We start from the raw sequence: 26,670 nt of genomic DNA, 5'->3' as shown, positions 1-26,670 counted from the left end.
AAGACTGTTGCAAACATAAAAACGCTCTAGAGGAGTCACAGGATGGTTGTGAAAGCGAATGTACAGAAAGTAGATAGCTGGGAGTTTCAGATGAGCAACGGGAGCCAGGAACGGGAAGAGCTGAGATCCGAGATTTGTACGCTGTCGTGATGAGCGCGAGAGAACTGGGACGAGAGCTCCGTCCAGCTGGCGGGAAAGGCTCTCCCAGAGAGGCCGCCCGGGGCATGGCCAGGCAGCGGTTTCAGAAGACTTGTTTTGGATGGAGAAGCGGATGCCGGAAAGGAAGGCTGTCACAGGTCACAGCGAGGTGATGAAGGTGTAGGTAGGTTTAGTGGTGAAACGGGTGGAGAGGAAGGGACCGAGATCAAGAGGAAGCACCAGGAGGTGCTTCAGGCTCTGTAGAAGGGGGGAGGAAGAGAAGAGTTCTTCATCAGTTAATATTAGCTGTTGAGATTTAAAAAATCCAAAGAACGGATGTAATCTGTCATAGATGATCACGTTTGCCTCCTTTGCGAGGGGTTTTGAGATCAACAGCAGACAGGCCTCTGAAGCTGGGCATCCTGAGCTCGGCCACACCTGGAAGACCGTGGGCCTCCTTTCCGCAGTGCGAGTTCACCATTTGGCACAGACTGCGTGAAACGTGCCGCAGAACTTCTGCCTTGCCTGGTTTTTCAACCCATAATCGTTCCTGGAGAAGGTTTTGCTCTTGCTGCCCGCCGTGCGGGGCCTCTCTTCGTGCGTTAGCAGGCTTTCCTTCTGGTAAATCGGGTCTTCTGGCTTGCCAGGCCTGAAAGACTAAGGTTAATTTTAGAGCACCTGATTTACTAGCAGAAAATGCAAATCCTGTTTGTAAGTTCATCACTTTTCTCCTTTTGCTTTCCAATGGCCTAAGAAAGAAGGGAGCGGGCCAAGGGCCGGGAGAGCCTGTGCCGGGGCCTGGGGCCGCCCGGCGCTGAGCCCCTCGCGCTGGGACGCGCCTGGCGTCCAGGGGCCTCTGCCCCTTGCCATCCTTTTTAGCAAAGCTGCCAGTGCGGGGATAGCACGTTGTTTGTAGGTGCCGGTAGATGGCACACTGATATTTACCGTCTACGTGCACGCACACGTTCAAACAGGGTGTTTATCCAGAGCCTAGATTCATTTGCGTCCGATTGCCGTCTGCTTGTTCTGGCGCCCGCGCCGTCCTTTAGCTTGACCGCTGCGCCTCCTCTCGCGGCGTTTGCCCCGGCTGCCGGCAGTGCGGCGGCCTCGCGGCGGGCGTTTCGGCAGGCTCGCCGGGCTGCCGGGCTCCCGCTCCCTGCACCCGCCGGGCACCCTGACACCAGTAACGCGAAGGAGTGGGCCGGAGCCCGCCGACGGGCGCAGCTGGCCACGACCGAGCGAGTCACGAGCTGGAGCTCAGCGACGCGTCTGTGAGCCTAGCTGGAGTGAAAGCAGAAATATCACGATTGCCCGTAAAGCAGTTACAGTAAATATTCCAGTGTAGTCTTACTGCGCGCAGGGTATTGATGCCGTTGGTTGCTGTGGTCCAGGGTGAACGCGTGCCGTTTCAGGCGGTCTGGTCAGGACGCGATCGCTTACAAAGAGTAAGCGTGCTACCTTCTGCCAAAGGGCCGGATTTCTCCATCCTTAATATTTTCTCCTCAAACAGTACCACTTGGCAGATGCTCTCGATTTCGATGGGGCTACTTTTGCATTAAGCTTCTGCTGGACCTGAAATGATCGATAAGAGCTATAAAGAAAACTGCCCTTGAGATCACATCGGTATACTTGCCGTTTGCTAGGCACCGTGTGTCTCCGTATTGATGTAACAGATGAAGAGTACAGACATTTGAAAGACCTGAAACAAGTAAAATTTTACTGAAATATACCTAACCAGATTAAATATTTTGGGGAGACAGGACTATCCAAAGGATTTAATAACCTGAATACAATCTTAGGACATTTTGTTCTCCTTTTGCTGGCAGGGAACATGGATACAAATTATGGAAATAAATCCAATAACCTGGTCAAATAATGACTTTACAAATCAAATGTAATGGCTTGGTGCAGTTCTTAGTGCACTAGCATTCCCCACGTTCTCTGTTTGACTTGACTTCGGTGCTTGTAGGTGGGCTCAGAGTAGTTTGAAATGTTAGCGCAGAAAATTTGTAAATCTTAGGACACAGAGGCCTTCTTTCCTTCCAGTTCAGATTAGCCAAGTAGAATGGAAAAATCTGTGGTCTCCATAACTGCTGGAAATTATTGTCATTTTATTGCTATCTCCAGTCTGTTGGACAGCAGATCAGAACAGCTATCTGATTTGTATTTGATGCCTCGGTGCAGCCTGCGTGAGCCAGCCGAGCTCGGGCGGCGCCAGCAGGCTCGCTGGGAGCGTGCTGCCGTGTTCGAAAGGCCGAGCCTGCCGGAGCCGTGCCAGGCGTCCCGCTTTCCAAGGTCAGGGTGAACAAAGCTGCGCTTCTGGCCAGTGTCGTCGTGATGGTCCGGTTACGTACAGATACGGGAACACTTTCTTGCATGCTGGAAGCAGGGGCTGCTCTRTGGGACCCTTGAGACTTGGGCTCATTTCTTGCCTTTGCCGTTAATACACTGTATGCTTTGGGAAGAATGTTAAGTGTCGATAGTACTTAATAGGTAGATGAGATGCTTTAAGATGCGTTCGTAAAAGATGGAATATATGATTGTAATTCCCCTTTCATTACTGCTAATGCCCTGGTGGGGAAAAGGCAAAGTTGGACCCGATGCACCCACTTGCTGAGACTGCAGGGAAGCAGCAGTGAGAGCTGCTGCTGAATGCTCTTGCCAGAAACGTCTCAGGGTAGGGGCAGTTTCGGGAAGAGCCAGCCCCCGGGTGCAGCCACCCTCACGCAGAGCAGCACCCCTGACTTGCGTGTTGGGAAGGAGAGTCTGTAAAATGTTACTGCGCTTGCACGGATCTGTAAAAGCTCAAATGATGCTGAACAGACCATAACAGTCAGCAGAGACGGGGATAAATACTGCCCGGGAACATGAGCGCAGGCATCTGCGTTGAGGAGCAGTAATGTTTTGCGGAGAGGCTGTGCTAAATGCAGCGGTTGTCTCCTGGGAGGCCAGGCAGGAGCATCGCGCTGTTGCATGCCGCCTGTAACACGGGCCACGAGCAGTACTACTGCCCGGCGAACCTGCGCGCTTACTGCAGCGGACAGAAGAAGCTTTGAAGTGTCTCCTCGGAGCAATCCAGCAGGGTCTTTGGGAGGAGCCGCCGGCGGCCCGGCAGCTCCAGCGGTGCCGTGGGGCAGCTCTGGTGCCAGTCAGCTGTGCGCGGGGGGAGAGGGCGGCAGAGCTGCCGCGTGCCGGGACACGGCGCTGCCCAGGCGAAGGAGAAGAGCTGTGTAGGCGCTGCTCAAGGCGAGGCAAGGCCCCAGGGTGATTTGGGGAGGCGTGTTAGACATACATTATTCTTTCTTTTAGGCTCAGCAGACGATATGCTTTGGAGCTTCCAGAGCTGGTCCAGAAGCGAGCGCATACGTTGAAGAGAGCGTGCAATGGGTCGGGCTGTTCTCTGCTTTTTCTCTGACATGGGGCGTAGACACATTTGACTAGAGATCACTGGCAAAATCAGTTTAGATAATGTATTTTTGAGGGAACTTCAGTGCAGTCTGTACTGGTGGGCAAGTCGGACAAGCACTTCACAGCAGGAAGGGGCCTCAGACTTTTTCTGGCTTTTAATGCCCTCTTTTGGGGAGCAACAGTGGGGGAAAAGAGCAGCTACTCCATAGTTTGCTATCTAGAGTATCTTCAGAAGGAAAAAGAAAATCCCTTGGGAAGTGGAATTGCTGCCTGTGCTAGGAGTGGTTCCCCCCCACCCCCACCCCCTTGCGTTTCTGGTGGTGAAAATGGGGAGGCTGTCTGCTGCATTTGACTATGCCCTGTATTTTCCAGAGATTAAAGGCAGTAAAACCATAGTAAGATGATAAAATAGCCAAGGATGTGCATTCGGAAAAACAACTGGTTTATAGAATTCAGGATTTCTTCTCTAGGGGGCTTAAAAAACCACATGATGTTAGCTTGTTACAGGATAACGTTTTCAAGCCGCTTATCTGCAGAAAACATGAAAAAGGTTAGATTTCTTGCACCCCCCCCCACTGGAAGGAGATCCAAGACCATTTTTACCTTGCTTATGTCCTTTAGCGACCGTAGTACCCCGGGGCTGTTCCGACGCTACGGACGGCTGCAGACCCCCCGGTGCGGGGCCGTCCTCRTGGCAGGAAGCGAGGAGAGCCGTTCTTGCTAGCTGCTTTCCAGCTTATTAGGTTTAACCAGTGCTGATGAATGGCCGGGGATGAGCTGAAGTAACAACTCAAGCATCTGATGTGTAAAAGGCTGAGAGTTTTAGGCAGCGATTGTGTCAGATATTGAACAAGCAAGTTCTTGGTCCTTCTTGGTGAACRGGTCTTTAAAAAACTAAGCGAGCGCTTTGTAAAGTACTTACAGACCCGGCAGCGCTCCTGCCGGACTGGTGGCTGGGCGGCTGTTTCCTGCTGGCGGAGCTGCGAGGCCTCTGTCCGTCCGGCGGCGCTTGCGTCCTGCGCTGCCCCTGGGCCGCAGAGGGGCTTCCCGAGCTCCCCGCTCTCCCTGGGGTCGGGCGGTTTGAGTCGGGCCTGGGGGGTCAAAGCCGTTGCTGATTGCAAGGCAAAGAGCTCCTGCCGCACCCCGGACCACGGGTCAGGCGGGCTGCGGGCGTCATGGGGGCTCTGCTCGTGCCGCCTCCAATTTACCTGCTGAACAAGAACTGGTAGGAAAAGAGAACTTCTGTATTCAGAGGTAACAAAGGCAAGTAAACATATATTTTTGCTTTGTAATACACATAGAGACTTAATAGCATGTTTTGCAGCAGATGACAGTTTACATTATGAGTCCTGAAGCGAGTGCTGCTGGATTTTCTGTGCCAGGCAGTTATGAAATACCAGGCTGGGGAGGGACTGACAAGAGGTCGGTAGCCGTATTTCAGCAGGAATGAATGTTTAGGCTTTGGAAATAAAAGTAATCCGGAGTCACACGAGGAACAAGTCCGAAGGAGGGATTTGCGCTGTGCCGAGAGACCCTCGAGTGCAACCAGATGTTCCCCTTGGTGGCGCGTCACCAAGAAGGTCAAAACCAAACGGCTGGTGCCGGAGGCGCAGAGGGCAGAGCGGAGGAGAGGGACGGTCGGGGCGGCGAGCAGGGAGCTTTGCTTTGGCGGCTGACTTGGGCTCCCACGTGCCGTAGCGACACCGGCGGCTTTCTGCAAGCAAACGGGCAATGCTGCAGAGGGTCCCTCTCATCGCAGATAGAAGGGGAAAGCCCTGCAGGTATCCCCGTGTTGGTTGAAGGTGCTCAGTAACTAYGATGCCTTTTTGTTTTTTGGGGTGCTGAAGTCCTCCACACCGGTCAGTTTGTTGCGTATCGCATGCAGCACATCCCAGAGACCTCCTAGCTGGGGCTGGCTTAGGAGTGGCGGTTGATGCGAAGAGGCCGGCTCCTCCAGCAGGTGACTCGGGGTACCCAAGCGAGGATTTTACCTCGCTGTCGTGGAGCCGAGTGCCGGTGCTAGGGCATTTGCATTGGTGTCGGGGTGTTCAGCTCAGACAGGCCCGGTAGGTGCACTTGATTAAGTGCTGCTGGAAGGATGGTTTTAAGCACAGTCCTTTGCACATAAAAAACATTTAGAAAAAGCAGCAAGCTGTTCTGATAATGGGAAACAGGTGCACAGAGTGAGAAAGCAGTGAGGAACAGCCGTGCTTGGGCAGATCTGAGGACGTAGGAAACAGCATTTTTCATTCTTAATGGTTTTAAAAATCCAACTAGCATTCTGTAGTGAGAAACAGGCTTCTAGTGACTGCGAGAGGATCTTCATCATTCACAGTCTGCCAGAGCTACCTGCAATCCTGAATGTCGGGAGTGTATTTGATATCCTAGTGAAGATGGTACCATCGCTGGAGCATGAGGAGTAATAAATACCCTCGGGAACGGGTCTGGGAAACCAAAGCAGATGGCAGCTCCCCTTGTAGGATCAGTGCTGCCGTGCTCACAAAAAGTGTAACTTTGTAATAGAAACAAAAAGTACGTATGCCTGCCTGGTCTGATAGACTTACTTTTGCCTGTCTTTGTGTTATATATCACAAATCCAGAAACAGAGGGGCTGCCTAGCTCTCGTGGAAACCACGTGATCTGCAGTGACTAACTGTTCAAATGATTATGAATTACATCAAAATCGTGGAAGCAATCCTTTTTTTTTTAAAATTTTTAAGCCAAATCTTATCACATCCTAAAGCTGTTGGCAGGCAATCTTAATTCAGAAGGAACATGCTTCTGCTGCCGTCTCTTCCTTTTTGCTACTCCACCAAAAAGCCGTGTGCCAAAGGCTGCTGCAGGAGGTGGATCAAGGCGCTGAAAAGCTGGAGTCGCTGGATGTGCGCGCGACGCACCGGCGAGGCCGTACCTCTGTGCTGCGCGTCGCTCGGGCCGGGATGTTCCCTGCAGCGCCGAGCCCGCCGTGCGGGAAGAGCTGGGCTGGCGGCTGCCGTGGCAGGTCCCCGGGGCGGGCGGGACGGGGCCACCAGTGCCAGCGGGACCTGGTGGTGCTGGGGGGACAGATCCTGTGCCCGCGGCGGTGCCGGCCGACTTTCCCCCCTAGTAAAGGTGTGCTGCGGTTTTTAATGCAGAGATATCGCAGTCTTATCAAGCGGCAGGGTCTGGGCGGTTGCTTCTGTTGATCGTCTCCGCTTCCCAGACGGATGGGGGGAAACGTGGTTGCGCCTTACAGCTCAGCGCGAGGTCGGCCGGCCTGGCGGTACGCGTTTCCCCCGTTCGTCGGTGGGTCGCAGGAAAACCCTCGGCGGGGTCCGGAGCGAGCGGCCGAGCCGCGGCTGACGCCTGCCACCTGCCGTCCCCCTCCGCGCTCCTCGCGCTGCTGCAATTCTCCTTTATTTCTCGGAGTGAAGAGGGGCGAGGGCGACGCCGCCGTGGCCGGGATCCCCGCTCGCCCCTGTCGGTTTCCGCAGGGACTCGCCCCCGCGGTCACGACATCCAGCTCTTAGCCGACGCTCTTCATCCCCGTGGCTAAGCCTGCCTCCTCCTCCTCTCCTCCTGCCCCGGCTTCCCCTAAGCAGGGCGAGTTAGTCGGGAGCGCAAGTGCCGGTTTGGAGCCTCGCCAAGCTCTGCAGGGAAAGCCCGGGGCCGGCTCGCTGCGCGTTTCTGAGTCTGCCTTGAAAAATAAGAAGGCCTCAGGGGCTGCGTAAGAGGCGACGGCAGGACCGTAGCTTAACTTTTTCAGGAGACGGTCGGCCAAGCCTTTGCTTTGCGACTGTTTCCTTGCGCACGGATCACGCCGCTGGCTGGCGTCAGCAGTCGGCTGCTGCGCGTCCTGCGCGGACCCTGCCAGCGCTCCTCGTGGGGCGCCGGCGCCTCGCAGGCCCCCCGGGCCTTGCGGACGCGCCGTTGCCACCTGCGCCCCTCGGCGGCTTGCAGGCGTTGCCGGCGAGAGCCCGGCGGTGCGCGCCGAGGCGCGCGTCAGCCCGTTGCGCTGGAGTTCCCAAGGCCGTAAAAAACGAGGCGATAAAACAAGCTACATTTTTCAGAGAGGCGATCTCCTGCGTGGAGCAGATATTTATGTAACTTATCTTGAATGATTTATAAGAACCTTAGGTAATGGGTTTATGACCTACGTGTTTATGTAACGCAATTTCAAGTTACAGTAGTGCTGACCTAATATGGAGCCTGCTGGAAGCGCAAGTGCCGGTGCAAAGGAGCAGACCGTGCCCGAGGAAGGGACCTCTCTACCACCGCTGAGCACCAAACGTGTCCCTTCTTTCTTAACGCCCCCAAATATCGAAGGCACGCGGGAGTCGTCCCCATCGGCACCGAGACGCGGCCCGGTATCCCCCCGGCAGAAATGCGGGTTCACCCTGTGTACGTGGTACCCGCTCCCCTGACGCTCGCCCGGCGGCGAGGGCCGAAGGGGAGAGGAGCGGCCCGGCCCGGCGTGGCGCTCGCAATGTCCACGCTCGCAACGGCTTGCAGCGAGCACGGACCCCACGGCACGGCTGCAAGCGCTGAGCTGGGCTAGCAGCTCCTCTCCCTCTCAGGTTCCTGCAGAAAGAAGCTAAGTGTCTCCGGCTCATCCTAGTGTGAGCCACGACTACTTCACAGCTCTGGAAAACTTGAGTGGTGCGTGGAAACCTGTTTCCTGGGGAGCTCTGTCGTCTTCGCCAAGACGTGACATCTCTCCACCTTCAGCTGAGGTCAGAGAGAGCCGAGGCTCCTTCCTGCGCCTCCAGCTGGGAAACTGCTCTAAGTCTTCCGAAGGGATGGAAAATCCCTCAGGGCCTGCGTGGGAATTTCTGTCGGAGTGGCTCCCGAGAGGCCTGGGCTACTAGAGAACAGCATTTTTAATGCTAAAAGAGGGGGAAGGGAAGAGAAGGGTAAACGGAAGAGGGAAAGGGAAGGGGATTTGGGTATCTTCCACCTTCCCCGAGATATAGACCCCGTACAACAGTAAGCCCTGCAAAATCAGATCTTAGATGGATACTTCCCCGTTTAGGCAGCTTGCTCCATTACTGCTCTGTAGTCTCCTTTGCAGAAGCTTCCTCCATCAGCTTTGCCCGCTGCCGCCGTCCCGTTGCTTTTTGCACCCTTTTGAAACCTCGTGTGTGAAAGGGATTGCGGTGTGCGTCCCCTGACAGCACCCGCCGCAGCGAACAGCCAAAGGACGGGTGCCCTGCTCAGCTGAATGATCAGACTTAGCTCACTGCTCTATTTGCACTTTTTGTCAGTAAACTTAAAAGTTTTGCAGTAAAATGTTTTGAGTAACCAGAGTTAATTTTCTGAATAGGTATGGATTAATTCCTACCGCTGGCAGTTGTTTGTAGATACCATAGTTACAGAGCTAATTTTCTTCTGTTGATTTTGTGGGCAGAAATAAAGTGTACTCAAGCTGCCATTCGTGAAAGAACAGATAATAACGAAGAAAAGAAAAGAATATTAATCGAGCCATTACCAGTTTCAAGATGTGCTTAAGCAATCTGATAAGTAAACGCTGTAATAAAGCATGGCAGACACAGGAATCCCCTTCGATGCATACTCCTACTGTACCAGCACCCTGCATTTGGGTTTCACAGGAGTCTAAAAGTCTTTGCACTGGTGCTCGTGTTTCCCCTTCTCGGGCATTTTTTAATTCTTGCGGAACCATACGTGGGAGCAAATAGCACAGGAACAAAGTAGTTATCTTCTGTCTACAGCAATGAGGAACAGCATAACCGTCAGGAGACTTAGTCTTGTATTTCTCCACCCTAGTGAGAAGTTTCTGGAGACATCAAAAGTAATTATCTGCACCCTCCCCCCCAGCACACAATCACATATAAATAAATATTTATGTTAGAAATATAATTGCTTAAGCAAAGTTTACTATCCCCGACATGCAATGTGTTATTATTGATATTTGATCAGTTGTTCCTTAATTCATCAGTTGGTCATTGTTGACATAAAGTATTTGGTGTCTTAAATTAAAAGGGCCAGAAAACAGCTTGTGGCGCAAACTGCCCCCTCCGCGCGTGCAGCTGTGTTTCGCTGTCGCTGGGCCGCAGGGGAAGTGCCTGCACCGCCTCCGGTGTTGCGAGATAACCGCCTGGAGGCAGCACCCAGCACCGTGCTCCTCCGGGACAGCAGTGCTCGTGCTGGTGTTCAAGAAGCTGAAATGCTTCTGCAAAATGTGAAACCGAGCTTGCAGCTGGTGCCGGCGATTTGAAGGACTGGAGAGTTTGACCCTGCTAGCAGCTCCTCTGCTTCTCCTCAGCTATGCAGTAAGTGTGCTTCCTGTGGACACCAAAGACCTATGGGTAGGCTGAGCCATGAAATTTAGGTTTTTGTCAGGTTTTCTGACCAGGAGGTAGAAGGCCTTAATCCTTCAGGATGTCTGGCTGCTGCCCGAGGAGGACAGAGCCCCTTGTTCTGGGGCTGCTTGGTCTGTATCTCACAGGGCTTCGGTTCTGCTTGGCCTTGGTATGAACGATGCAGGGTCGAGCTCAGAGATGGCACGTTCACATCAGTGATTTTGTCTGAGACTGTCTCCATCAGTGGTTCCCTTCTGCTGTATTTGGTGTTTGCTTTCCCTTTCTGATGTGCCTGGGTCGCTGGTCTGTACTGGCAGTGATCTCTGTGTATATCCGTGTGCTCACGCTAGAAAAGGAGAATATTTTGATACCTGTAAGTTTTGCAACTGGGCACAAGCTCCCGTCAAGGTTATGTGCGTTATTACAACCCTTCCAGCTTTTTGCTCTTTTTGTCGGTGGGGAGCTTGCTCGCCCTCCTCGGGCGGCGATCCAGCACCGCCCTTGGTGTCGTCTCCTCCCGCAGCTCGTGGAGGCGCGCGGGGCTCCCCGCCGCCCGCCCTCGCCTCCCTCCCTGGCCTGCCGGGAGCGGCGGAGCGCGGCGGGGAGCAGCGCGGGGCGGGGGGCAGCGCGCGGCTCCCCTGCGACCGCCTGAGCACTGTGCCGCACTGCTCGGCACCGCGGTTCGGGGTGCCGCTAGCGAGTGCCGTGAATCAGGACACAAGCAGCTGGAATGGGAGAGGCTGGTGACTTAGTGGACCTGTAATTATTTTCTGCCTCCATTAATACCTTTGGTGATGTGAGACTGCACTTCTGCGCTGAGCCCGAGTGTCAGCTATCGGAGACTAAGCAAACTCCCTCGAGAGTCAGTTTATGAAGCAAGAAGTAGGAAAGGCCACTTCCTTTTTGCAGAGCCGGTGCACCGTTTCCGTGCTGCCGCGGAGCAGCGCCAGGCACCCTGGGGTGCCGCGCAGCCCCTGCGCCCGCGCCCCGAGCGCTCCGCTCCTGCGTGGGTGCACCGCTCCTGCGTGGGTGCACCGCGCGGGGATGCCCAATGCAAGTGAGAAACTACCACAGCTTACAGAAGTTTCTTATTTTTAAATCCTGTTTCATTGCTAATGGAGCAACCGGTGCCTTCAGATTTCAAGACGTGGCTCAAGTAAACCTGTGCACAGGGTTCACCTAAGGCAGTGCAGGACACCAGAGTACCCTCAGCCCACGCAGAGCAAGAGCACAAAGCAGATCCCAGTGTGATCCGCTGGGGGCAGGAAGCTTCCCGACAGAGCTGCTCCTCATTGCCGCTCGCCCAGCAGGCTGCGAGACCCTGCGCCGGGTGCGCGACAGTGCGACGGTGACAGTTTGCATTTCACAAGTAGCCTTCCAGAGGCAAGGACACGCGAACTGAGTGCACCTTTGGTTCATTTGCTGTAGCGTGAGTGTTGTCGCACATCTGGTGTTTGTATCAGCTAGAGGAGATCCCAGTGCCTGCGCGGAGGAGGCCGACCTGCCCGTCCTCCGCGTTTACGAGGGGTGGCGCTCGCTGCGGAGTCCGCGGTGACTCCAGCCCCGAGTTGCAACAGCCAGGTTATGAAACCATACGAAAGTGGGTGTATAATGGAAACGGTGACGGGAGGCTTGGGGTTTTTCTCTTTGCACAACCCTCCATTTTGCAGCCCAGCTCTTTGACATTTGCTGAGCTAATTTCGCATAATGGCCGAGACGTGAAACGTATCTGCAAAGCGAGGCCGACGTTTCCGAGCATGGGTGTCCGCCTCGCAGAGCTGCCGCGTCCTCGCAAAGCTTGCAGGATTTCAAAACTTTGCTGCAAAAGGGAATGGGGGCCAACTGCTGCGGAGCAGCCGGAGTAGGTGTAGTCAGGAAAAAAGCCCTGGAGGCAAACATTTGAGCTTCAGGTGGGGTCCAGCTTACGTGCAATAGAAGCGTATCTGTGGGCCCGGCAGGGATAAAGCCGAGCGTTGGAGAGGTGCTGTGCTGGCCGGAGCAGGACGCGTCCCGCGGGCCGTTCGGGGCACGCCGCTGCCAGCGGAGACCCGAGAGCCCGGAGCGCAGCGTCTCCGCGCGGGCCGACGGGCACGGCCAGGAGAGCAGGCGGCAAAGCACCTTTCGGCAGGCGTGCGTGATACAGCGTGTGCTTTGTTCACAGCTTCGACGTGGAAAATGGCCCGTCGCCAGGCCGCAGCCCGCTGGACCCGCAGGCCAGCTCCTCGTCGGGCCTCGTGCTGCACACGACTTTCCCCGGCCACAGCCAGCGCAGGGAGTCGTTCCTCTACAGATCGGACAGCGACTATGACTTATCGCCAAAGACTATGTCCAGGAACTCCTCTCTTCCCAGCGAGCAGTAAGTACGAGTGCAGCTCCCGTCGTACGTTTCCGTACCCGAGAGCTTCCGCGGTCCTCGGGGAGAACGGGCTGGGGCACTCCGGTGCCTTCATCACCTGCCAAGGCAAGACTCCTTTCCTCCATCCCGTCCTGGAAATATGCCCCTTTTCTCTGTCATTTAATACGAGTTTTCACATCCATATCCTAAAATAACACAGCATTTTTGCGTTTTCCCTTCATTGGTACGTGTTCTTTTAGTGGGAATTTGTGTTGCAGGGCATCGCTGCCCGCTCGCTCCGGGGCGAAGCGCCTGCTCTGTGCTCCCGGCGCAGACCCCCCGCCCGGCTCACGCGCCCCAGCGCTGGCCCGCAGGCCCAGAACCGCCTTCCTCCAGCGCTTGGCTGACTCAGTGCTTTGCTGCCTTTCTTTTCTCCATTTTACTCTCACTGCATGTTCAGAGCCCCGTTAACATTCACGTCTCTGCTCCTGCTTAAGTGGGTAATGCTCCATTAGCCTGAACAACAGAAATATGGCTGTACCTATATTTGCAGTATATTCTTCTCCATCATGTTTCCATCATGTGTTGGTCACTAGAACTGGGTGAGAAATACAACAGAAAACCGAGACAGATGGCTGAGCTCGAGAGGATCAATACAACACAGAGCATGAAGCCTAAATGGGTGTCCTGGATTTGCAGTCCTTGATTTTAAAAGACATAGTTTTAAAATTTCAAAGTGACCGTTAAGCTAAAAAAAGTGCTCATGATAAAGTTGAGCTATTACGGAAGCCATAGATACTTTGTCATGAAATAGAAATCTAAATATTGGCAAGATCCACTGGGAGAACTGTGGAAAGAAAGCATCCCTCCCTGCAGTTAACATTTAGTAAATGTTTACCAGAGATGAAGTAACCTCTCCAAATCATGCAAATACGCGGGGCCCCGCTGCTGCTCTCACACCCTCGCCTGGCGCTCCGGGAGCCGCGGGCAAAGCGAGGTTCGCTTGCCCGACCTCGCAGCCGTGGGCCGTGTGGGCACGTCCGGGTACAGCAGCCCTCGGGGCTCCGGCAGGAGTCAGCTGAGGGCGGCAGGCGCTTCCAGACTCTGATTTGCCTGACCTATTTCAGACATCGGCTTTGAGACGACTTTAATTAAAACGTAGACTCAGCAGCGCTGACATCTAAGTCGGGACGGATGGGCCTGCCTGCGGCCCAGGCGTCGGCGAGCGCCCTCGGAGGCGGGTGAGCAGCCTCCCCGGGGGTGCTCAGCGCGCCGGAGCCGCACGGTGCAGCGCGCGGGGCCGGGAGCAGCAGCAGCCGCCTGCCAGCCGCGGTTGGGGCAACCCTGTACTGCAGTAATCCCATTACGCTGAGCGCTCGATTCCGTAAAAATACACCCGTTCGTACCGCATTGATCTGTTACACAAACACACGGGTGCTCCGTGCAACGTCGCCAAACACGGTGTCTCCTATCGATGGTGAGGGGTTTTTCTCAGAACTTACACTCTTCCATGATGAAAATGGACAGACAAAACCCGCTGTGGAAGTAACATTAAAGACTGCGACACAAGTCAACCAAAGCCAGGAAATTCAAAGCTGACCTTTCCCCAGGCTGTTATGTTTTTTCCACCGCGCTGCGAGCGCGCTGCCTTAACTTTGAGTTTCCTGGCTTTTATTGCCTGGTGTTACCAATCCCAACAATTGTTCCAGCCAGGGTTGCTTTTTGTCTGTGAGCGTACACTGAGAGCAGGAGACCTTTCCATCGGGAACAAACTTTGATGTAATGTTAAACAAAGAAACACTGTGTGGGTTAAAGCTTTTTTTGGGGTGGCAAGGCTACACGGGGAAACGTGCCTCCATGAAATGCCCTTTTCCCAAGGCGAAGGAAGCCTTGGTTTGGGATAAATACGTTTGCCCGTGAGCCCTCCAGGGGCCGGGTTTGCCGCCAGCCCGCGGAGGTTGGGCCATGGGAAGCGCCGCTGCCCAGCGTCGCAGGGTCACGAGCCGTCCCTGCGCGAGGAGGAGGGTGCGCAGCACCTTGCGCAGGGCAGAGCCCCAGCGCCACCAAGGGCCGCCAAAACGCTTGCTGGGAGGCGGCTGCCTCGGTAGCGATATCTGTGTTTAGCGCGGGATTCTCGAGCCATGTAACGTCATGGGTATGCAGACGTGCCGTACAGCAGCAAGATATTGTCCGTTGTCTTTTAAAATGCAGTGAATTGCACAGACATGTTTTTTCATTTTTCCCTAGACATGGAGATGACCTGATTGTCACACCTTTTGCACAGGTAAGTTTGAAGTCTGTTGCCTGACATTAACACAAGAGTTTGAGAGCCTTAAGTTAAGTCATATAAAATCTCTGGTTTTGTTTACCATAGGTCCTGGCAAGTTTACGAAGCGTGAGAAATAACTTTACGTTGCTTACCAATTTGCACGGGACCTTGAACAAGTAAGCCCTCTGCTTTTCGTTGCGTTGACCCTTGAGCACAATATTACACCCAGCGGGCCAATTTCGGCCCGAATTCCACCGAGCGTCGTTTCGGCTGGCCCGGCTCCCTTTGGCAGTGCCGGGGCTCTGGCCCTGGACCTGCAGCGGCAACGTGTGTACGGCGACCGCAGGCTCCTGGGGACGGGCACTGCTTGAAGCCGCCTTAGATAGCTGCAGGGGCCGGGGGCCGGGAGCCGGGAGCGGGGCCGGGAGCCGGGAGCCGGGAGCCGGGAGCCGGGAGCCGGGAGCCGGGAGCGGAGCCGGGCAGGGGCGGCAGCGGCGCGGCCGCGGGGCACCAGGGGGCGCCATAGCGCAGCGCGCCGCCGCGGGGCCGGCGAGAGCGCGCGCGTGTGTGTGTGTCCGTGTGTCCGTGTGTCCGTGTGTCCCCACCCGCCATCCCTGCCCCTTCCCCGGGCAGGGCAGGGTGCTCTCCTACGTCAGCCTGTGCCCCGAGAGCCGCCACTCTGCTGCCGCCCCGCTGCTCCTAGCTCAGTCATCGCGTCTGGCACCAGGGGCTGGAAAATGCAATGAGTCGGAGGAGGAGGAGGAGGAGGAGGAGGAGGAGATATGTTTCTGGGCGTATTAGGTGCATACGAAAAAGAATATCTTTCCCCATTTGCCACCTCGGCTTTCCCAGACTTGTGTTAGAAGTGCAGTTTCAGAGCAGACTCCGTCACTTGTGTTCGGTTAAGCTCTGGTACTGACCTACGTTTTCACTCATGTAAAGAGGAGATGCCAACAAGTGAAAATCCAGAATAGCACCTGGGCAGTGAAGGTTTGCTTCAGCAAGCATCCCAAAACACAGACAGCAGTCATTCTGCTGCCCTCCCCACCTGGCAGGCTGCTTCACTAGCTTGCATTAATCTTCGGGTAGGAGAGCTCATGTTGCTTTATTTGATCATATAGTTATGCTGAACTGGAAAGAGGATTTAAAACCCAAATTAAGGGGAGGGCATTGTTTTTATACCTGCTGAGGGGGATAAACCCAATAAATTCTCCTTTTTACTGCTTTGCCCGGAACCACCATTTTCATTTGGCTATCCATAACGAGCCAGTCATGGTGATTTTCTGTTCCCGTTTTGTTCCAAGAGAGCCGTTGGGTGTGAAGTTCCCGTTATTCATTCCTGGAGGGGTTGGTTAGTGCCCGCCGTTCCCACCCGCAGACCGGCAGGTGCTGCTTGGTCCACGTTTCTCTCCATGAAGTCCACGAGCACGGACACTGCAGGGTTGCTCCCCGGTTGCGTACGCAAGTGGCATAGCCTGGATGCCCACTGTGGACATTGCTATTTGTCTTGTGACACAGTATCGTATTTTACATTATGTGTAAATTTAAAACCCGGAATTTTATTCAGGCATGAGATTCTCCTCCTGTTGGTTTCTTTTTGTAAGCTTTGATCAGAAAGGACGCGCTGATTTTCAGGACGGAGGTTAATAAAAACCAGACGGCTGAAATGGATTCCTTTTTCGCGCTTTGCTTTTTGGAGGGGCTCAAGCATTTCAGCACCTCGTGATGAGGAATCTGAAATTCGGCGGGGCCGGAAGGAAGCAGGGGCGTAACCTGTAGGACACAGAGGCGTCGTGCTGTGTCCTTCTGAAAACCTTCCCAGATTTGATGGAGGTATAAGTCATTTGCCCGGCCAAAGTAAAAGTCGTTGAACGTTATGTGCGAAGCCTTCCAGGTCCGTAGCGGCATGCACTTGCTTCCAGGCACTGCGGAGCTTCCCGCACCATTTCCAGATGGCTCTGCTGGCTTACAGCAGTGCTGCCAACTCATGACTTTATCATACGTCTCATGATATGTGGTATTTTTCTTAAACTTCTGCTCTGGGGATCATGAGAATCTTAGCTCTCCTTAACCCCCCCCCTTCCCTCTGCCTTCCTCCTCCTCCACACCCTTTCCCCCTCCTCCCCCCAAAAAAGAAAAAGAGGACTCTGTCCCTCATGAAATGCTGGAAAATCTGAGTCTTAAGGGCTGGAGAAAAAAAAAAACAACAACTAGAACCCAGATTTTTTGGACTTTAGCATGAGGATTTTTAAGACAGTTTCCTGAGTGGAAAAGAGGAGAGTATGATTAATGGGCGTTGAATGCCTGACTTGGGAGCCGCGCTGGCCTGGGAGGCGGCGAGGAGGCGCCCGGTTCCTGCTCGGCGCAGCGCCCGCGGCAGGAGGCCGGAGCAGGAGGCCGGGGCCGCGGGTGCCGGCGAAGGCCCGGGGCCGCGGCACCGCCGAGCTCCTCTGGATGCGCTCCGGGGCTCGCCTGCCTGCCCCGGCCGCCGCAGAAGCCGGGTGAGCGGGGCCAAGCCCTGCTTCCCGGCGGCGGGAGCGGCGCCGTGCCACGCTCGGGGTTCGGGGAATGCCCTGCCGCCTCGGAGTGCCTTCCTGCTCTGCCCGCCCCGCAGGCATGCCCGCGCACCTCGGCGCAGCCCGGTTTGGCGGTGCCTGGAGCACCTTCCCGCGGGTCCTGGCAGCACCGCAGCCGCAGGAGCCTGGTGCCCCTACTGGGGAGTTTCTCAAAGATTTCAAGATTTGGATTTTCAAAGGCTCAGCAGAGGCAGGTCGGGGCAGATTTTCCAGGCAGTCAGCAGCCAGCATGTACGCACCGTGCTGAGCCCTTCGGAGAGCCGAGGTCCCGCAGTTGCCTGGAGCAGGGTGGCCCTTTCGCCTCCCGCCGGGAAGGGCGAGCGGGCATCCCGCGGAGCGGTCGGGTCCGGGTCCAGGTCCAGGTCCGGCGTGTTGCCTGCATCCCGGCTGGCCTTTGCTGCTCCGGGAGCTGGCGAGCTGGGCCGGGTGTTGGGAGCAGGATCGTAGCTGCTTTGCTCTCACGGAGCTCTCGCCTGGTTAGCGGGACCTTCCTGGAGCACTTGCGGAGAAGCCCTGGAGCTACAGCTGCAGCACAGCCGAGCTCCTCGCTTGCTTTGATTTGAGCTTCAGAGCAGAGCTGGCAAATAATGGAGGTTTCGGTTTGGTGGCCGACTCAAAAAAATTGGGGCTAGGAAGCTGGCTAAGGCAGAGCATGGGGAAATCTGGCTTCAGTTGAAATGTATCAAGGACTTAAGTCAGAAATGTATCAGTCTTAGTGAAGCAAAAGCCCAAAGTTTCGTTTTCGGTCAGTCTGAAATACTCTCTTCAACCCAAGATGAAATATTTGCTTTTTTTGTTTGAACTCCTTTTAACTACTTAAAAAAACGAGGCTTTTAAAAAATAAATTATGGTTCAACATGAAAAAATAAGTAGTTTTATTTGGCAAATCTCACATTGAAGTATTTTGACATTTGGAGAAATGCTGCGCTGTTTTGCCAGTCAAACCTGTCAGCTAGACTTGAGCCAGTTTTTGGTCCTTCTGAAATCCCGAGCTCTTTGATGAAGATGTGGCTAGACAAAAAATGTCATTCAGCTCCGTTTCAGCGCTTATAATAGCGGCTCCAGTGGCTCCTTATTTGCTTCCAGGTGCGACTGAGGCTGGTAACTGCAGCGTTCAGGGCCTTACGTTTCTCGTGTTGCCGGGGACACGCATGGCCTTGCAGCCCGCACGCTGCTGTCGCAAGTGACACGCCGGGCCGCGGGCAGCCGCTGCAGGCAGAGCGTGCAGGGCCGCCCTGGCCCGGGGACTCAGCGCCCCTCCGCTCGCAGGAACCAGCCTTTGCCGCCTTCCGGGCCACTGGGGACCAGAAAATTGCGGAGGCCGTTTGGGATGGTGGCGCGTCTTTCCTGATGGATGCTCTTTCCAGGATGCGTGGGTGCTTAGCCAGGGGACATAACCCGTGTGGATKTTTTTAAACAGATATATTGATACCRTTCGTTAACTGCCAAACCATTTTGAAGTGTCTCAGGCTGCTTTGTGAAYGTGAAAAGGGTTTTTTAACTAAACGATACCTATTTAGAGAGTGTTGTTTCTGTCTCCGTAGGCGATCTCCTGGCACGAGTCAGCCGCCGGTCTCCCGAGTGAGCCTGCAAGGTACGTGCGCGAGGTCCGGGCRCCGGGGCCGGGCGCGATGCCGAGGGCCGCCGCTCGCCGCTCCGCGAGGCCGTGCCTCCGCGCGCCGCCCGTGCAGAGCTGCTCGAGGCCGCGCGCGCCAAGCGGCCGGCGCCGAGCGTCGTTCCGCTCGTAGCGTGGGGCTGGGTTTCCCCTCGCGCCCTGGGACGGGAGCCAAGCCTGCAGTTGCTTCGGGAGCGCTGGCCCCCGCGCCTGCTGGTCGGCGTCGCCGTGCCGCGCGCCCGGGCAAGCCCCGGCCCACGAGCTCGAGCAGGCTCAGGCACGGCTCCATCTTTTATCCTCTTTATTTCCGTGGGTTTCCATGCGACCTCTGTAAAAACTGCAATGTGGAAACCCCGTCTCAGGTGGAGTTTCCTCTGCTTTCGCTGGGCCCTCCTGCAAACCTCGTCCTTTGCTCGGGGTCTTCTGCAATCGCCGTTCCGCAGCAGGCTGGGAAGCGAGGTCGGAAGCGCGGCCGAGCACACCCGCGGGCCAACCTGCTCCCCGGCACGCCGCCTCCCTCGGTCACCTCATCCTCGTCCCCAGGCCACCTCGGAGACCCCGGCAAAGGCGAGCAGGCCGTGGGAGAGCGTGAGGCTCAATGAAGCCTACGCTCTGCTTGCTGCCCGCTCCGGGGCTGCCGCCGGCCGGCGCTCGGCACTCAGGGCTCAGCTCTGCCGCCGGGGCCACGGTGCCCAGCCGCCTCTTCAACCTCGCTTCCCCAGGCGAGGAGATAAGCTCTGCAGGAGTGCTCGTTCATGAGGTTTGTCATCTCAGCATTTCCAATAGCTGTGTGCTAGGAGGGACTCATAAAACTTAATTTTTATAGCGTGTAAAGCCTGGATTGCTAACTGCCATTTCCTGACACCGTGCGTATTATTTACTGTCTGGGGGCCTGCATAGTCCTGCAGACTTCCTATTAGATTCCTCAAAAATGGTTACTGGAATGGGAAAACCTCTGATGCGGAAAGAAAATTGGACAACAGGATCTTGACCTCCTCCTCCTCCTCCTCCTCCTGCGCTCGGCCGCTTGGGAGCAGCGTGCAGGTGGGACTCGCAGCAGCGCAGCTCCGCACCGACCGCCGAACCTGGCGGTGGCAGCACTCCGCTTCCGTGACCTGTGCAAGAGCAGTCCTGCACGATTTCCTGAGCTCTGCATGGATACTTTTATAGAGGTTGTAGAACCTGAGAATAGAGRATTCCCTCCTAGGAATTTTTAGATTAATTTCCTTAGCGCTTCATTTCGGTGGAAGCCAATTCCTTTCAACTTTCTAACGCTTTGTGGATGTTTTCCTACATAGATACAGAAATTACACTGTATTGCAGTATTTCTTACTCTTGAAATTGGAATGAGCCATAGGATACTTGATACTTTTTAGCTAACCCAAGCTTATAACGCTGTGGGAATACAGGAAAATTTCAGCTTTCTTTTTAACCGAAGGTTAGTTTCTGACACTCGTATTTGTAGAGCAAATCTTGTGTCACCCTGTAAAGCTCGAAACCAGAAAGCAACTGAAAAAAATTCAAGCTTTTGCATTTTTAACCAAGCCCTTGTGATCCTGACTCATGATTTTTAATGTTTCACTTTAATGTTTCATGAGTTTTAATGTTTCAATTATATCCAGATAGATTAGTATGTCTAAAAATATATTAATGTCCTACCTGAGATGTGAAAAAAGAAAATGTCCCGGTGTGGAAATGAGCCATGTTGGACGCGTGTTTGGTGTGCGGATTTGAATTAGATATCAAAGGGGCTGTGAAGGAAAACTGCAGCTTGGGCGGCGTGGGATTTGAAGGAAGCAGAGGGGAATGGCCTGGATTTGGGACCACACAGACGCTTAACCAGGAATCTTAACTGGCTTTGGGAATAGTCTTCAAATTCAACAAAAAATATAAATTATATAATTATAACTTAAGTAACTTAACTAAATTGTGATGGTTTGTAGGTAAGAGTAGGAAGTATTTTTTGAGTCTGTGATAGAAGATTGTGTTTTTTCCTTTATGAAAGGAGCCAGTGCTGTCAGCGTTAGCGAAAAAGGAAGCCTTGGGTTCTCAGTTCACTTGGGTTTCCGATTATTTCTCTCCGTGCATGCGATCCAGCGCAGCAGCGTCGTTGCACGCTCGCAGTGCTGGTCGCGAGGCTGCAGCGACGCCTTCGCGGGCAGCGTGCGGCACGGCCTGTGCTGCGCGGAGGGCTCTGCGCCGGCGGTGGCGGCAGGGCAGGTGTAGAGAGGAATGCCAGTCTCGGTCTTTCTCCTGCGGCTATTTATTTCCTTATTTTGTCCTGTTCTAGCGTGCAAGCCAGGACCCTTCTGAATTCTGACCTTGTTTACTTGTTGCAGTTGGCATCCCCGCCTTGCTGGCCAAAGTGTCGCCTCGGTTCCTGTAAGGCCTCTCTAGCTTCCTACGGAGTCCGCCGTCGTTTCATGTGCCGGTCGCCCCCATCGAGGCGGTGATTGCCTTCCGTGCCCTGCTCACAGCCGCTCTTAGCGGTTGTAACTCGCTTCAGTAGCCCAGAAAAAACAGATGGCCACTTACTTTCCGAGGAAGTTTCCACTTAAATGCAGCTAGAACTAGGATTTTTAGGGGATTTTTCAGTGTTGGCAGCTTTTTTCCCTAGATGGGCTTCTGATTTGGAAATTATGAAAGGAAGGAGAGATTTTCCTATCAGAACACTTCCAACTATGTGCCGGTGGCTCCTATGTCTGAAAGGATGCCGAGTGTTTTTCCTGAAGGTTTTGGAGAAGGAAGCAGCAATGTTTTGATTGGGGCCAGGCTGTGTTACATCCTTCTAGATAAAAGAATGTGTTTTGAAATCAAATGTGTTTATATTCTGTAGATTGGGTAGTCGGCCAGGTTCAGTATTTTCTTTTAGCTCTCCCATGTCACACATTGATTCAGAGATTTACCAGAATCAATTGACATCCGTAGGAGCACCTCGTATATGTCTCCTTTTATTTGTCATTAGTGCAGTGATTTATATCCTGTTATGAAAAGTACAGAACTCAGGGTTTAAAGCAAACTAGCATACATTAATAAAATTACCCTGGAGGGAGACAAATTACATTCAGCATTTGCACTGGAAGTAATACATGCCAGCTGTTTACTCAAAGGAGAATATTACAGGATTTGCCAGTTGTTGCAAACCGAGAGGAGCCAAATCCATTCCCAGTGCACTGCCGAGGAGTTGCATCAYGGGGACCCGGGCCCACGGCTGAACGAGAGAGCTGTGCTGAGGTTTTGAAATTCTGATTTTGGCTTTCGTTTTCTTGAAGCCATGAAAAATTCTGGTCAAGCTTTTCACAAGACAAAATGCTTTCAATGCCGATAGTGATGTCACTGTAAATTTCAGAGCTTTCTTAACATTAGGGCCACGGCCATAAAAGGAAGAGGAATATGTATCGAACATCCTGTGTTTTGTCCTTGGTATCAGCTTAAGTAAATCTGGCAGATTTTTCCTGTTATTTTGTTAAAACTGCAGATCACAGGAACAAACAAAATTGCTTTTATGAATTAACTAAGAAACCATAATATGGAAATATGTAGCTGTAGCAGAAAGTGCATAAATCCTTAATTAGCTCATGTACTTCACGGCTGGGAAGGCTAACGGGAATATTCAGGACCCTGAGGTTCCCGAGCAATACGTAGCGTTGCAGCATGCCGTTGCGCAGCGCCGGGATGACTGATGGGACGACCCATGGGCGCTACCCAGCTACGTTCTCTGGGGCTACAGAAACAAGTGATACGAGCACATTGTCACTCAAGCGTCTGCCACACTTCTTTCGCATATATTCATTTTTTAAAAAACGTGGCCTCTTTGCCACGGTTACTTTCATTGACCTTTGCACTACCTTGGGCTCGGTGAATCCATCACTGCCTTCTCTTCCCTCCATTCGGTCTCTCCTGCCCAACTGATTCAGCTAATAAGATCTTTAACCACCGCAAGTCTTGCAGCCCCTGCTTACTTTTTCTCCTTCCACCGCATTTATTTACTTTGCTGGCCCTATTTCCCTCCAAATTAAACCGTGTTTTACTGGCTGCCACATTCAGTCTACGCTCTCATTCTCCCACTCAGTTTGGTACAATCCCTTCTTCTGCTGCTTTGTTTTCTCCTCACTATTTGTAATTTTCCCAGGATTTTTTCATGCTGCCCTGTTTTACCAGGTTCTTTCTCTCGACTCGGTGTAGGATCTGCGCTTTGTCTCCAGTATCCTCTCCGTCACTGCACGATGGGGGCTGTTCGCCTGGTTTCACGTCTGTCGGAAGCAGCCTAGGCTCCTGGGGGCACGTCTAGCCTTCCCAGGGCACGCGCAGCGGCCGCGCGTCACCCGCGGCCCCGCCAGCTCCCCAGGCGCCGACCTTGCGGAGAAAGCGCTGCACCGGGCTGACACAACCGGGAGCAGGACCCCGCTCCCGGATGAACAGGGGGACAGGGAAGAGGTGGCACGTATCTCCTGGAAGATCAATATCCAGCTGGATAATGGGAATCACTTTGCCGGCGCTGGTTTGTGCGATGGGCTGTTGCATTTGCAGGTTACCGACGGCTCGCAGGAGCCAAGGCCGGCAGCCAGGGGCAGATAGCGCTGCGTGCTTCCTGCGGCTACGAGAGGTTCGCGGAAGCTTCTCCCGACAGCAGGCAGCCCAGTGCCCCTTAGATACTTTCAACATGGCTTAATTACAGTATGTCCCCACAATTAATTATACACCTGACAATGTAATACAGCCAGCTTGCTTTGCAACCGGAGGCTTTGGGGGGGTGTAGCACTTTGGGGTATGTCACACGCAGGCTTCTCAGGGCTCACGGGATTAAAGCTTTGTTAAAATTCCTCTCTGGGGATGGGAGTGAAAGATTGGTGTTTCTTCTTGCTTGTGCCTTAGCCTCTGCTCTCCTGCACATCTGCACGTTTGCACTTCTCACATGCCTTTACACGAACTCAGGACTTGTACTCTTTCGTTTTTTATGTGGGTGTAAGATATACACAGACTCGTGCGTGAACAGTTGGATAAAGCGTAAACAAAAGACTGGATAATGCCGGCGCTTGTGCTAATGAGAGTCCCAACTTTCTGTAGGAGTTAACAAGTCCTGTGCATCCAAGTCAGCTCTTAGCTGCACGTCAGCACAAACCCCAAGTCATTAGCATGGAGCTAGGAGTCCCGCAGCAGACGTCCTCCGCTCGGAGGGCAGACAGCGGCGCGAGGCATGTGCGAAATGGATGGCCGAGTCTGAAGTCGTGCCGTGAGTTTGGCTCAGTGTGGACTGCAGGATCTGGCCTTTTAATTTCCGGATAGGTTGCACAAGTAGATACAGTCTTTTAGGCTTCTAACAAGCGTGTGGAGCCCTATTTCTGCAGACTACCAAATAGCTAAGCAGTGCTAAAAAGTAACGATTGTGCTCAGTAAATTCAGTGGTGCTGTAGGCTTACCTATAAAGTGTTCGAAAGTAATGCAAGTGTTATGTTTAAAGGAAGCAGGCTATAACGATGCAGATTCTTTAGAGACTAGCAAAGCTATAGAGGAAATCAGAAGTCATCTTAATGACATGACCGAGTAAAATCAAGGCTGTTGAACTATAAAGTAATTCTGCAGTCTGGCGAAATAAAAAGCATGTTCCAAAGCGAGCTTTAAAAGTCACCTCCAGAAAAAAAAAAGAGAGGAGCCGGCCAACCTTCAGAGGGTGTTGGTGACATCCAAGGCGGTGGAAGAGCAGTTCATTCCCGAGTCCGTTTCGCGTGTTCGTCCTGCCAGCAACCCCCCCCCCCCGAAAGTTGGACTCATGCTTCTTAGTAAGTATTTCAGTTATGCTATTGACGTCAATGCAGTCATTAAATAGATTGCCGGCCCTCCCATCAGCAAACCTGTGCCAAAGACCTAGAGGCAGACACATTTTAAAAGAAGAACATCAGGTTTTCTTTTAGCAATTGAGAGAATAAGGGAAAAGTTTCTTCTGAAGTCACTATGCTTTGCAATATGACTTTTTTTCTTTTTGCTTAATTTTCTAAGACTTCTTTACTGCTAAGATAATTGCTGCGCTTATTTAAGATGCTGTTGTTATGTTACTCTGCACATAAACAACTCTAAATGAGGCTAAAGAGTAGTTTTTTGTGATCAGCTCCAGCTGAAAAACGACACCCATTTTACGTCTCCTGGCTAGATTTATTCATATATCAAGTAACAGGAGTTATTCAGGCAAACCTGTTTAGCCTTTGACTCCAGAAATTCTGCAAGGATTGATTTCATGACATCTATTTGAGAAAATAGCCTCGCTTTCTGCTCGGCGGGCCTCCGAAGACGCCCAAGCGAGGCATGACCCCATAGCAACGCGTAAAACAGTTCTCCCTGCGCCCCACCTGCGGGTGTCACGCGAAGACGCTGCACGTGCCGCCGGCAGCCCGCGCCCCTCCGCGCCGTCCCGGCCCCTCGCTGGGACGCGCGGCGCTCCCTGGCCCGTGCCGCCGAGGTGGCGTCCGCGGGTGGGCGGAGGGAGGACCCCACTCTGGCCGGGTGACCGCGCTCCGCAGCGGCAGCGTGTTTTGAAGAGCGGTTTTGGAGCCCAAGCGCTATTTCTTGCTGAGGTCGTCGTTTCACTGATGCTCACCGCGCTCTGCTACACACGGTGTAAAGCCATGAAAACGGTCCGAGGGTATCGGAAGGGCTTCTCCCCGGGGGCCGTTTCTTCCGAGTGATGGAGGCACTTGCAAGGTGGCAAGGAGGGGGTCCTCGCGGTGACGTGCCGTCGTTAGGGCACCTCAGCCACGCTGCTCTTCAAGSGCAGGTCAAGCCCGCAAAGTCCTCTGTCGCTTTGGGCGGCCTCGAATGATCACGGTCGCTGCGGACGGGGTTGCAACGTCACCGCCTTCGATGTGCCGAATCAGTTCCATATGAGTTTGAGAAATGCGTACTTGAACAGGGAAAAAACAAGCTGAAACAAAAACACCCCAACCCAGCTTCTGGCAGGCCGAGCTATTTTTTTGGGTCGTGGGGCACTGCTTGTGCATGCCTGAGCGATGAACAGGCTGCAGCGTCGTCCCACTGATCTGAGCCCTTCAGCCCCCCGTGTCACCAGGCTTTTCCAGCCGGCGGGGGCTGAAACGGGCTCCCGAGAGCCCCTGTCAGCTCATGCCCGCGGCAGCTGCAGCCRCGTCGGAGCCTCTGGGTGGGAGCGTTGGTTGGTTAGAGCTTGCAGGGCCGCGTGTCGCGGGCAAAACGCCGGCCTTGGGGGACCGAGTTTGAATTCGCCCCTTGCCCCCAGCAGGAGAAACATTTTGCCCAGCAGAGTTAGCTCTACAAATCTGTTATTTTAGGATAACAATTATAAAGATTAAAACTATTAATATCTATACCGGGTAGAATTAAAGGAGGGAGTAAATGATTGCTAATGAACTTGTCCCTCTGTCCGGCTGCAGAAGTCCCTCCGTCCCGAGACGCCTTTCACACTCGCTGGTTCCCACCGGGCAGTACTGAGCGAGGAGCGTGGGGACTGCTCTCATACGCCAATCGCTCCCAGCTACTGCGACTTTATTATCAATATCCTTTCATATCCTGATCCACTAAAAACATTTGTATTGTTAAGCGCATAGGTTGTGCTTACTTATATGAGCCTGTCATTGTGCAACTGTTGAAGAGTGTTACAGTAATAGTTAATGAAACATTTCATTGTAGTACAGTTTTCCCTTTAAGAAATGCCTGTAAATGACGGTTTCTCCTTAAAAGTGTATAATTGGGATAGTTTTTTTGATGAAAAAGAAACAACTGTTATTATGGTTATTAACAAAACACGCCAGGTTCTCAAGTTAATTCACTTCATTGGAAAAATATGTATGCTTACAGAGATTTAAATTCATTAAGTAACACAGTTAAAAATGCATCTGTATTTGTCCACGTGGAATATATTTTAATGTCTAAAAACATTGTTGATTGACAACGTTGTGCTTCAGGCACTTCATCATTGTAGGGATTCAGAATGTAAAAAACAACCCCCCACCCCCCCCAATCTAACAGCGTGTTGTTGTGACAATTAATGTCTTTTGGGTCAG

At 53.4% G+C, this 26,670-nt stretch overlaps 1 protein-coding gene across 1 annotated transcript in view; it reads left to right on the top strand.

Annotated features, from left to right (window-relative positions):
• Positions 1-9,682: 9,682 nt before the first annotated feature.
• Positions 9,683-26,670, top strand: part of PDE4B (phosphodiesterase 4B) — a 60,427-nt gene continuing 43,439 nt past the window's right edge. Inside the window, exons 1-5 of the mRNA XM_026074557.1 lie at positions 9,683-9,815; positions 12,007-12,201; positions 14,428-14,464; positions 14,555-14,625; positions 18,570-18,619. Of these exons, the coding sequence (XP_025930342.1) occupies positions 9,811-9,815; positions 12,007-12,201; positions 14,428-14,464; positions 14,555-14,625; positions 18,570-18,619 (358 nt within the window). The 5' untranslated portion in view covers positions 9,683-9,810. The remainder of the gene's footprint in view (positions 9,816-12,006; positions 12,202-14,427; positions 14,465-14,554; positions 14,626-18,569; positions 18,620-26,670) is intronic.

Source organism: Apteryx rowi, unplaced genomic scaffold (assembly GCF_003343035.1).
Source record: "Apteryx rowi isolate R43461 unplaced genomic scaffold, aptRow1 scaffold_39, whole genome shotgun sequence".
In the NCBI taxonomy this organism is placed as follows: Eukaryota; Metazoa; Chordata; class Aves; order Apterygiformes; family Apterygidae; genus Apteryx; species Apteryx rowi.
Note: the sequence above shows the minus strand (reverse complement) of the source record. Positions and strands in the feature narration are given on the sequence as shown.